Here is a 12,708-nt window from a genome sequence, read left to right on the forward strand (position 1 = left end):
TTGTAAACTCGGACAATACGGGGCTGTATCCTCTGTTGCCTCCTTCTACAACTCAGGAATTTATTATCCCCGCCGCCAAAGCTGGTAAGCTGCAAGATAAAAATGCTATTTCTGCCCAGGATTTCTGCAGCTGCCTCCAAGCATTTGCAGCCACTTTCTAGTTATTAAAGCTCAGCTATGAAGAACTGCATTCCTTCAGCAGAGATTTGCCTTTAATTAGCCAAGGATAAAAAGGACAGTGCAAGACAACGCCGCTCCTCAGCGGGAAAGGCTCCACTCTCAAACGCTGCCCTTGGCACTTCTGCCCAGGCAGGGAGCAGGTGCCTGGCACAAGGGATTTGTTCTGCTTGCCTTGCTTGCCCCAAACCTTCCCTTCTCACTGGGTAAAACCCCATCCCTGAGACCTGACCCTGCCCTGGAGATGCAGGGGGGCAGCTGTGCTAGGCTGTGCCAGGCTGGGCTCCACAGGGATGTGAGGAGCAGGGTGACCTCGGCACAAGAGACTTGTTCTGCTTCCTTTGCCTGCCCCAAATCTTCCCTTCTCACTGGGTAGAACCTCATCCCTGGGGCCTGACCCTGGAGGTGCAGGGGGGGCATGGCAGCTGTTCTGGGCTGTGCCAGGCTGGGCTCCCCGGGGATGTGAGGAGCAGGTGCCTGGCACAAGAAATTTGTTCTGCTTCCCTTGCTTGCCCCAAACCTTCCCTTCTCACTGAGTAAAACCCCATCCCTGGGGCCTGACCCTGCCCTGAAGGTGCAGCGGGACAGGGAGGGCACAGCAGCTGTGCCAGGCTGGGCTCCACAGGGATGCGAGCAGCAGGGTGACCTTGGCACAAGAAATTTGTTCTGCTTCCCTTGCTGCCTCAAACCTTCTCACTGGGTAAAACCCCATCCCTGGGCCTGGGCCTGGCCCTGCCCAGAAGGTGGTGGGGGCATGGCTGCTGTGCTGGGCTGTGCCAGGCTGGGCTCCACAAGGATGTGAGCAGCAGGGTGACCTTGGCATCCCCAGCTCCCCAAACCCCAGCACAGCTCTTGCCAGGAGCAGGTTTCGGCTGCATTAAAGCAGCAGCAAAACAAACTCTGAGCTCTCGCCAGCCCTGGGGTTTCTCTGCAGAGCCCTTGGGTCCCTGTGAACTCAGCAAGGCATCCTTTAAACCAACAACCTCCCAGAGACTCCTCTGTGTAAGAACATCATGGAATTCTGGGGTGGATCAACGCCCACAGCTCCTGGGCCCAGCAGCAGCAGCCACAGAGAGCAGGAGAGGGGCAAAGCTTCTGCTGAACCTTTGGGGAAAACTTCCCAGATCCCCCAGGCCCAGATTGTCCCACTGTTTTTTTAGATTATAAAGCTCAAGCAGTTTCACTGTGCCTTGTCCCCAGCACAGGGAGGTTCAGAGCACCGAGATGTCCAAGCAGGACACTCCAGGCTGAGGGCACTCCAGGCTGAGGAAAGCACCAGATGCCTTCTTCATGAAATTATGGTGACATTGGAACAAGGAACCCCAACACTAATATTTGGGCACAGCTGGCTTTAGTCCTTGGATCTTATTTTTCTGCCCTAATGCTTTGTAAATGTGAAGCCTCAACAGACTCAATTCTGCCTCTGTAAAAGCACAGATTCATATTTAATACACCCAAAGATTCATATTTAATACACCCAAATATTGCTCTCCTTTGCCTAACCCCCCTTTCTCCCACCCTGGACACTGTGCTGAGGTGCAGATGACAGAGCTGCTCCCAGGAATAGGATTTTCAACACCCAGCATGAATGCAAAGGAGGGAGAAGAAGGAGCAAGGAGGAAGTGGGAAGGAGCAAGAGAGACCTGGCCTGATTTCCAGAGCTGCAGGATAAAATGTTCATCTCGGAGCTGTGCAAGTTCCAAACCTTTGCCTAGAGGTTACCTAAAGATAGACTGTGGGGGCCCCACTTCACACGCCCACCCTTGCAAATGTTTTGCACCCAGCTGCCTGGTTAAGGCTCTTTGGAATCACCAGCACTGCAGCAGGGCTGGTTCAACCCAGCACCAGCTCCCAGCACCCCAGAGAGGCACAAAGCAGCACCGGGAGGGCGGCAGCATCCCTGGCTCTGGCATCATTTTCCCTTTCCCACTCTCAGCATCTCAGTTAATGGCCTCCTCCAGCTCCAGCCCAGGAAGTGCTTTCAGGATCCGAGTGCCCACTTTGCCAAATGGAAGCAGATTTGCTGACAGGCAGTCAGGAGGGCTAAAAATTCCTGCTGGTCCCTGAGGCACACACGATGGGCTGTAATGGGGTTTGAGCATCCCAGGCTTTCCAGGAGAGCAGCAGAGGTAGTGCTTTGTTGGCACTTGAATCCCTCTCCTTCCTCGATGGAAATGAGCAGGATTTGGAGAGGAGCCCCTGAAAATTGTGTGGTGTGGTCCTTGCATGATGAGGAGCATCACCATGCCCACCTCGGGGGTCTGTGTGAGCTCTGGATTGGATCCAGGAGAGATTTTGTGGCATTTTGGCTGCCAGAGAGGAAAGGAAAGTGTCAGGAATGAGGTCAGTGAGCACAGCAGAACCAGCTGGGCTCGGTGGGGCTCGGCCAGGACTGTGGGCGGGTGTCGGAGCGTCGGGGATTGCACAGTTGGGACAGACAGACACTGGAGATCTCTGCAGCCAGGGCTGGGAACTTGTGGGTTATTGCAAAGGGCCTGGGTGCAGGGCCCTGCTGGGAGCTGCCAGCCACAGCTGGAGCAGGACTGAGAGAAGAGAGGGGCAGAGAGGATGAGAGGGTGAGAGAGTAAAAGGGTAAGAGAATGAGGTTCTCGTTACCATACCATAAATCTTCTTCTGTGCTGAATATTCTGATTCTCACTAACCAATCTAGTCCAAGATACAAATCTTATATCATTTCCATACAGCCTGTAAGAATCATTACATTACCACACTGAGTTACATTTTAAACCCTAAAAACTCCTCTTTGGGCCCCTTCTGCCAAGCTGGCAGGGTCTGCTCTGACCCTTGGGCCTGTCTGCAAGCAGAGGGTGTTGTTCCACCTTCAGCTGGCCACACCATTGTTTTCCAGTTGTTCAGTAACTGAGGTATCTCAAAGCTTGCTTTCATTTCAATCTCGCTTATAGTTTCCATATTCTCAAATCTTTTGCCATGCAATCATATTTATAAGGCTTTCCTGTTTCACCTTCTCCAAGAGGTGGGGAGGTGCCGGACTGGGGGACAAAGAGCAGCTGGGAGAGGGGAGGTCTCCACCTTGGCTGGGTGATTCTCCCAGCCCCTCCTGGCCTCTCTGAACAGTGTAAAACCCCAAGCAGCCCGGCTGGACGAGGATGCACACCCTGATGGCATCTCCTGCCCGCTCGGAGCGCGGCGGGGCCGGTGCCGCACGCTGACAGCCCGGCAATTTAAAATAATTACCGAGTCTGCCTCGCAGCCTCTGCTGCCATCGCCGTGAGAGCCGTGCAGAGCAGCCTCTGCTGCAAACTCCTGGTACCACTTTCTGCTCAGATATTTATGAGCCCACAAGCCAGGAGGACACGGAGAAGGGAAGGGTTTGGCATCTGCCAGAGCCAGCTGGAGCCTCTCCGGGGCTTGGAGAGGGGGCTGAGGAGCACAGAGTGGCCCAGTTTGGGGATTGCTTCCACTCAGCTCTGCAGCAAATGGTGTGGCACTTCCCTCAGGGTGCATTGCTCATAAGCACTTCTGTTACTTTTTGTGCACTCCAGTGGTTTTCCACACTTAAATGTTCACCATTGGCTGCTCCTGAACACCTCTTCTGCCCCCAACAAGAGCCGTCCATGGGTTCAGCAACCCATTTCTGCATTTTCACTGCCCTAATATTGAATTAAGATTTGCAATTTGCTGGGTCCAGCCTAGCAAACTCTGTTACAGACAGGGAAACTAAGGCATGGAGTGGGACATGACATCCCCTTGGTGGCACAGTGACACTTGAACCCAGGACCTGACTCTGAGTCACACCAGGGGCTCCATGAGCATTAGGGGATGGTTGAGGAGGAGGTTTGGCACTAACCCTTGGGTCACCAGGTGGTGCCACATCCCAGAGCTGAGCAGGGCCACCCCATCATGGCAGAAGGAGAATCTCTTTGTTCTCCTTGTGTTTCCCCTCCATCCTCTGCACACAGAGGGGGTTCTGCCCATGAGAAGCCCAGAGCAGCCACATTGCCTGTGAAAGGCACCAAGAAAACAGGCAAACCCCAAACCACAAGAACCAAGCGCCCCAAGCACCTCCTCTGCCCTTTGCTGCCCCAAGGTGCTCGAAAGAGCAAGAGAAAAAATTGTTGCAGTTGTTCCCTGGGGATGGATGAACCAACCACTCCTCTGCAAGGGACAGCTGAAGCCATCCCAGGGATCCCATTCCCATTTCCTCTCAGGGATCCCATCCCCATTTCCTCCCAGGGATCCTATCCCCATTTCCTCCCAGGGATCCCATCCCCATTTTCTCCCAGGGATCCCATTCCCATTTCCTCTCAGGGATCCTGCCAGGACACATCTCCATGGATACAACCCCACAGATGATGTGCTACCAGCACATTCCCTGCCTGTTTGCTTCTCCCTCTTCCAAGAGGGATCATTTGCTTTCCAAACCATCCACTGGGTGATTCTCCAAGAGCAGGCTGACCCCCACACCACCCAACCCCTGTTACCTGCGTGGATGTGGCTGATATCCAAGCTGCAGGAGTGGGGAGCCATGGGGAACGTGACCTTGACCAGATTCCAGCCCCTTCCCCTCTGCTGGAGTCGCTGCTGGAACTTTTTTGGAGCAAATCCCATAGGAATGCTGTGCACATCACCAAGGCCCATCAGCTGCTCCTCCCGGGGGTTTTGGGACTCTGCTCCTGCAGCCTGGCTGATGGTGGAGCACAAAATGATTTCCCCTGGTACAGGCTGTTTTTTTCTCTTCTCACAGAGGGTTTAGTTGTAGAGAAAAACATATCAAAAACATAATTACTCGTCCTTTTCCTCTCCCACCCTCCACAGAACCGATATCAAAATAACTCCTCAATAATATACATATTTATTTTCTCTTAATTAGTGCCGATATTTACAAAAATTGTGATACTCTGTGAAGAATAAATTATATACACTGATGATAAACCAGACAGCAAATGCTCATTTGGATATGTATGTACACAGCTCTGTATACCTATATACAACAGGCAGCCTTATTGACTCGGGGACCCCCAGCCCCTTCCCACGCCCCCCAGCTGTCAATAAAGCAGGAATTTCTATAAACACTGTGCAATTCAGATCCAGCTGGTGTCTAAAGTTGTGTCTAGCAAATGCATGGTTAAATGACTTGAAATTCCCACGAGTCCTCCTTTAACAGTTTATAGGCCTCTCTCCATTCCTGGTCCCATTTCTCCCGTAACCATGGAAACAAAAGGTTCAGCTCCAGCATCCTTAGGATGAGTCCTTCTTGGATTTCCTCTTCCTATTGATTTGCTCAAATTAGGCACCACATGCAGGGTTGATCCAATACCCATTTTTTCCCCTTGCGCTTCGGGGATGACATTGGAGGACAAGAGCACAGTCTCAAACAGTGAGGGAGCAAGTGCAAATGGATAATTACATCTTATAGGCAGCAGAAAAAAAATTTTAAAATAATAATAATCAAAAAACCAAACCCCAGAATACCAACCCCAAGCTCAGGACAGCCAGGCAGGGCTGGGGAGAGGATGTGGTGTGTCCATGTGTGAACCTGGCGTGGTTACACAATGTCAAGTAGCTCCTACAAGCCAAACCACCCCTTCTCTGGAGGAAAAACATGAATTAGGGATTTATTTATCTCTCATCATGCATAACTGGGCTGGGGGATCTTGTCCCCGGGTGTAAATCAGTGCTGTGCTCCCAGGGCTGCTTCACCCCCAGGCTGGGCCCTCTGCCCCTGATGGGAGCAGGATGGAGCACCCATTTCTGAGCAGGGAGGTGAATTTTGGGCAGCCAAATGCAGAAACATCCCAGGGACACCAAGGCCAGGGGTGCTGACAGGGCTGGGGAAGGGCAGAGCAGTGGCTTGAGTTAACCCTTGATGCCCCTTGGGGCTCCTGGCAGGGGCAGCAGCCGGTCCCCAACAGGAGGAGATGTCACATGGAGAAGGTCAAACACTGCCAGGGGGCTGAGGAAAGAGCCACAGCCTTCATGTGGGTGAAAAACAGAATGGTTTTTGGGGCTGACTCCTTTCCTCAGCCTGCTTCACCCCTGCAGCAGCCTGACCAGCTCCCATGAGTGACCACCATGGATAACTCCCATGGATAACCACCCCCAAGGATGTGGATCCTGGGGTAAGGTCTCATGGGAAAGATCTGGAAAAAAGGTTTCAAGGCCAGGCTGGACAGAGCTTGGAGCAGCCTGGGCTAGTGGAAGGTGTCCCTGTCCATGGCACGGGGTGGAACAAGGTGAGCTTTAAGGTTCCTCCAACCCAAACCATTCCAGGATTCTGTGATGGCACCACCCTGGCTCCAGAAAGAAGCCACCACACTGGGACTAAAACTCACCATAGCTTAAGAGATTTAAAACCCAACCATTACAAACAACAACCCCAAAGGCCACTCGGTGCAGACAGCACCCAAATCCCTTCAACCCTGCTTGGCTTTCCCAGCACTGTCACAGACACTGTGACTGGCACAAGCCAGGACTTGGGGCTGGGAACAGAGACCCTGCAAAGCTGCTGTTTGCAGAGGGCTGTGAGGAGCTGAATGCCACCAGACCCTCAGGATGCCTCCACTCCCAAGGCAAGATCCAGATCTCCTTCCCTTGGATCCATCCCCGAGTATATTGCAAGCTCTGGAAAAGCTACAAGGCTTTGGCAGCAGTTTCAAGGGCTGACCCAGGAATTATCTAATAACAAAGCAAGGTCCTTCCTGAAATACCTCCTCCTCCTCTGTCTTTTTCTCTCCTTCTGTGTATTTATGCACAAATATGCCCATATTTATACACCCACGTGCCACACTCTCATAACGCCAATCCAGAGATCCTTTTCTTCTTATAGCTCAGCGTTCAGATCTGTAGGACTTTGACACAGTCACTGCAGGGATTAATTTTCCCAATAAAACATCGTGCCCCAGAGAGATCATTTTTTCCCTAATCACTTGGAAGGATCCAGCTGGCACACGAGCCTCACCCCATTGCCCCCAGCAGATATTCTGGAAGATTTGAAAGGGCTGATGGGCTGCCTGCAGGCTTGGGCACGAGGTTGGGTGTTAGGAGACAGCTAGCTCTGCAGTCACAGCTTTCCATCTCTCCAGAACCGTGGCACAGTGGCTAAAACTAAAATAGAGGCGCTGCCTCCTCCGGGTGCCAAGGCAGGAGCACCTCCACAGACCAGAGAGCTCCAGGCTTCCATTCCAGGCCTGGAGAGAGGGAAATGGCTCCTCAGGAGGAGGAGGAGAGGAACCAGACTAGCTCTGTTTAGGGTCCTGATGGACTCTAACACAGCTATGGGACCATCCCCTTTCCCAATCCCTAATTTAGCATCCTCAGTCTGAGCCACTTTGCAGCTCATTTTTGCACCTTTCAGAGTCAGGAGGAGATGGGGATGCTCAGCATCTCCACAGAAACAGGCCCAGACTCTCTCAAACCACATTCCTTAAGGAAAAAAAAATAATTTAAAAAAGAAGAAAAAAATATCACAGTCTCCTCCTGAAAAACTGGTTCAAGATCACATCAGTGAGTCAGAAGCAAAGCTAGAAATAGCACTAGAGCTCCGACCTGCAGGCACAAATCCCATTAAAAGCTGTAGGGGAACCATTTCTCTGTGAGAAGCAGAAGTCTGGACCCCTCTGCTCTGAGCAGCCACGGATCCCTCCCAGCCATGGCCTTCACCACCCTGAGCACTGAGCCTGAGCACTGAGCCTGGGCATTTATTTCCATTGTGCCCCACACAAGGGCAGCCCAGAGCTCTCCCACCAGGGTGGTTTTCCCCAGGAACATCTGCCAGGGTCAGGGCAGGAGTGCGGGATCTGTCCCAAGGGAGGGACTGGCTGTGCTGGCCCTGCCATGGGGACAGTCATCACCTCACTCAGTGACAGCAGCAGTGTGGCCTCTTGCTCTTCATCCCTGTTTGCCCCTGCTGTGTGGCTGTGGAGCCTCCCAAGGCAGCCAGCACCCCCCAGATTGGAGATTGGGTTTGGATGTTTGGATCCTGCTCATGGATCCGCTCTCCCCTCCTGCCTGGCCCACAGGAGCACCATGCCCAAAACCACACCTGCCCAAAGGAAAACCTCCCCTTTCTCCTCACCAAACCACCACAACACACATCCAGAGCTTTGGCCAACACCACTCCAAACCACCCCAATGCCATGCTGGGTGTTCAACAACCAGAAAATTCTCAAAGTACCACAGAGCACCAGAATCCTCCAAAGAACTGCAGCAAAACCACCAGCAAAACATCTCAGCCCTGACCAGGAATGGGATCACCTGGTGCTGAGGGCACCCAGAGGATCCCAGCCCATCAGCAGCTCCCCTGTGTGAGCCCATGTCCCCACAGAGCCACCAGGAGCTGGATCCATGGAGCTTGGCCACCCTGCCTGGGAATGGGGCCCGAGCTGGTGACTCTCACCAGCCCTGTCCCATCCAACAGGATGAGCTGCAGAACTCGGGATTTATTGCTTTTGGTTGTGTTGGCTTTTTTGTGTGCATGCATGAAGGGGCTTCAGGGTCTCCCTTTCCCAGCAAAGTGGAGTGCAGGACTCCCAAAACAACGAGATCCAATTAAAAACAAGCTGAGGACATGAGCATCCCTGAGCTCCAACTGAACAGGGATCAGAACAAGGATGCTGCTGGTCCTCTGCCCCACACAGGAGCAGGGACTGCCATGCCCAAACCATGGACACTTGGAATTAATTATAGCCAGGCCTCAATCAATCAATCAATTAATCAAATAAAACTGAGGAGTAATTCCACGTGGCCAAGGGGAGCCCCATCAGCACAAGATGGATCCTGCTCTGGAGTGGCATTTGGAGCCATTGCTGTAGATACTTTAGCACCAGTTGGATTGTTGGCAGGAGCAGGGGTTTCCTCTCTGAGGAAGGAAGGGTCTGGCTGAGGCCTCCCCAGGCTCCTTGTGCTCACCCTCCATGCAATGTTTCAGGGCTGATCATGTCCCATTTCAGCCCAAATTCACCCCAGCTGAACCCTGTTCCACAGCCCAGGGAGGCTTTGCTCATCCGTGACCTTGGCAGAGATTTTCCTCCATCTCCCCTGACCTGGAAGAGGAGCAGGGCACCTCTCCCTGAGGATTGTCAGCAATGAGGAAAACACAAGAAAATCCACACAGGGATGGGGAAAGCAGGTGAGATTCCCCAAGGACCAACAGCTCTCACCCATCCCCAAATAACATGAGGGATGAAGAGAGAGAGCCTCAGGCTCTCTGCACCTTGTCCCCTTGCTCTTAAACACCCTGAAAGAAGGCAAAGCAAAGGCTCAGAGATGCCAGCTCAGATCCAGGCTACCTCAGCACCTGCCCACTCCATCATAAAGGAATAAACCCCAGCCCTGAGGGGGTTGAAAAGGACCTTTCAAGCCCAAAACACACCTTGCCCTGGCAACCCCACGGGCTCCAGGGGCAGGCCACCTTGCTCCAGCCCATGTCCCACCATCCACCAGCCCTGAGCTGGGACATCCCTGATACCCCAGGAGCTCTGTTTGCTGAGGATTCGGCCCTGTAGTCGCTCTCTAAATATCTATACACACACACATGCTCAGGAATTCTACGGGAACGGCTGAAAACTGCTGAACAAACAAGTCAGGAGAGCTGGAACCTGCTATTCCACCTGCTCCTCGTGCCCTCTCCGCTCCGCCGTGGTTTCTGCTCCTGACACCACGATTAATGACTAATTACTCGCCCCATAATGAGCGCAGGTGTTTAACTTTCAGCTCACCTTCCCTGGCTTGCATTTGTCAGCTCTTGTGTCTGGATGCTCGGACACTCAGGCTCTGCCTTGTTATCTCTCAGGCTTTGCACTGTTATCTATCCAACTGTTGTCAGCACACGCCTTCCTCATCCGGTTTTTAACTATAATGGAGATTTTTTAAATTTCCATGAATCTCCTTCAAGCCACCGGAGAATCTATAAACACTATAAACATGAATACTGTATAGTCTACTAAGAAAATATATATTTGTGTGTGTATTAAATATTCAGATTCATGCAACAAATATCCATGCAGCTGTACTGTATTACTGGTTAAATTTCACTGCAGTATAAATATATTATAGGCCACAGCATAGTTGCTCCAGTTTTATATATAGATATAAAAAAAGATGCTTTTTCCAACTCATTTTCAATGTGTCAGTGGAGGTGTCTTTGGTGATCCTGGAAATATTGATGATGGAAGTGTCATCTAAATAAATAAATAAATTCCAAGCTCTTGATTTATTTACTCGTCCCTCCCGATGCCTCGCATAGAAAATTTAAGACTTAATAAATAATGTGCCGTCACACTAATTATCCCTCCCCTGGGCCTCACACTGGCACACTGCAGTGGCTGAAACTATTGCAGCATGCAGCATTTTCAGTTATGAAACACAAGCCGGGTGCCGCGCTCGCGCTCGGCTCTCCCGGGGCAGGGGCTGAGCCCTCCAGCAGCCCAGCCCCACAGCCACCCTCCAGGAACTCCTGCCTGACCTTCCCCAGCTGCTCCCCATGCCTGGCAGCTGGCTGTCACCCAGCACAGGCACCAGGATTCAGCCCTGGACCTGCCCCTTCCATCCCCATCCCGCTGCTGGAAGAGCCTGTCCCCTCGGTATCTTTGGAAACCCACGAGCCTGGGATGGGAGAAGTGCAACAAAAATGGTTTGGATTTGTTGGCTTTTTCTTTTTGCACGGACGCTTATTCGGTGCAGAAATCAAAGGTTAAAAGTCACTTACACAGCTATTGCTTCCCATGCAGAACCAAATATACACCGTAGAAAATACTGTATTAACTACAATGCAGAGCAGCACTCAATATCTGCAATTGTTCCACTTCAGCTTTAAATACGGGACTAGATTTTAGCGACTAGACATCGGTTAGCATTTTGGTGATATTCACATAGTTTGTGTTAGCTAGGGTGCAATTGGCTGTCTTCAAGTTCTCCTCCCTAAAATCCTCATTGCTATTGTTTACACCTTCCTGGATCTCCATATAATCAGACTTACTAATAGTAGAGGCACTTCTGCTTTTCTTTAGGTCAGGGGAAGAGGGGATCTTTGGGCAGCTGGTTACTTGCAAATATTGAGCCTGCTCCTCTCCCTCGGTCTCCCGGTGGTAGAAGTAATTGAAGTTAGACACTATGACGGGCACTGGTAAGGCAATCGTTAATACGCCAGCGATGGCACACAAGGAACCCACTATTTTCCCCCCGATGGTGGTGGGGACCATGTCTCCGTAGCCAACAGTCGTCATGGAAACCACAGCCCACCAGAAGGCATCGGGGATGCTCGGGAACTGGGACTCGCTCTCGTCGGCCTCGGCAAAATAGACGGCGCTGGAGAAGAGGATGACGCCGATGAAGAGGAAAAATATCAAGAGGCCCAGCTCCCTCATGCTGGCCTTGAGAGTCTGGCCCAGGATCTGCAGCCCCTTGGAGTGCCGGGAGAGCTTGAAGATCCTGAAGACCCGCACCAAGCGGATGACTCTGAGGATGGCCAAGGACATGGCTTGCTGGCCCTGCTGGCCATCCTCTGGCTTCTCGGCCAGCTCCGTCCCCAAGGTGATGAAGTAGGGGATGATGGCTACGATGTCTATAATGTTCATGATGTTGGTAAAAAAACCAGCCTTGCTGGGGCAGGCGAAAAACCTCACCAAGAACTCGAAGGAGAACCAGATGATGCAAAGTGTCTCCACGATGAAGAAGGGGTCTGTGAAAGAAGTGGACTGCTGGTACCCCATGCTGCTGTTGGAGTAGGGGGGATGGCTCAGCCCGCTGCCGTGCATGTCTTCGTTCTCATCCCGAAAAATGGGCAATGTTTCCAGGCAAAAGCTGACGATGGAGATTAAAATCACCATGACAGAGACAATAGCTATAATCCTGGCAGGGCCTGAGCTCTCGGGGTACTCAAAGAGCAACCACACTTGTCTCTGAAACTCGTTCTCAGGCAACGGCCTCTCCTCTTCCTTGATGTAGCCTTCATCCTCCCGGAACATCTCCATGGCCTCTTCCCCCAGCTCGTAGAAGCGGATCTCTTCGGAGAAGATGTCCAAGGGCACGTTAACCGGCCGCCGCAACCTCCCCCCGGACTGGTAATAGTACAAAATGGCATCGAAGCTGGGTCTGTTGCGGTCAAAGAAGTACTCGTTCCGGAGAGGGTCGAAATACCTCATCCTCTTTTTGGGATCCCCTAGCAAGGTCTCTGGGAACTGGGCAAGTGTCTTGAGCTGCGTCTCGAAGCGCAGCCCCGAGATGTTGATGACCACCCTCTCACAGCACTCATGATCGGTCTCGGGGTTGTACGTGTCCTGCGGGTGACCGGGAAGAGCTGCAGCTTCATCTGCAGGATCTCCAGTGGCAACTGTCATTATTGGGCTTTAAAAGAAATCCTTATGCTAAACTCTTCCCAGCGCCCGGCGGTGGGATCGGGTTCAGGGCAGGGCTACTATCCTGCAGAAGGACAGGTACGTAGGTTTGGAAGAGTCTCATGAAAAGGCGAAGGGATGAGATAAAAACAGAGGAAAAAACAAAAAAAAAAAAAAAAAAAACAAGAAGAAGGAGAAGAAGAAAGAAAATCGCCCC

The 12,708-nt window shown here is 52.0% G+C and overlaps 1 protein-coding gene across 1 annotated transcript; it reads right to left on the minus strand.

Annotated features, from left to right (window-relative positions):
• Positions 1 to 4,988: 4,988 nt before the first annotated feature.
• KCNA2 (potassium voltage-gated channel subfamily A member 2) lies at positions 4,989 to 12,494 on the minus strand. Its single transcript, XM_026798443.2, has one exon. The coding sequence runs from the start codon at positions 12,492 to 12,494 to the stop codon at positions 10,995 to 10,997; it is 1,500 nt and encodes a 499-aa protein (XP_026654244.1). The 3' UTR covers positions 4,989 to 10,994.
• Positions 12,495 to 12,708: the final 214 nt, after the last annotated feature.

This window comes from Zonotrichia albicollis, chromosome 28, assembly GCF_047830755.1.
Source record: "Zonotrichia albicollis isolate bZonAlb1 chromosome 28, bZonAlb1.hap1, whole genome shotgun sequence".
NCBI classification, from domain to species: domain Eukaryota; kingdom Metazoa; phylum Chordata; class Aves; order Passeriformes; family Passerellidae; genus Zonotrichia; species Zonotrichia albicollis.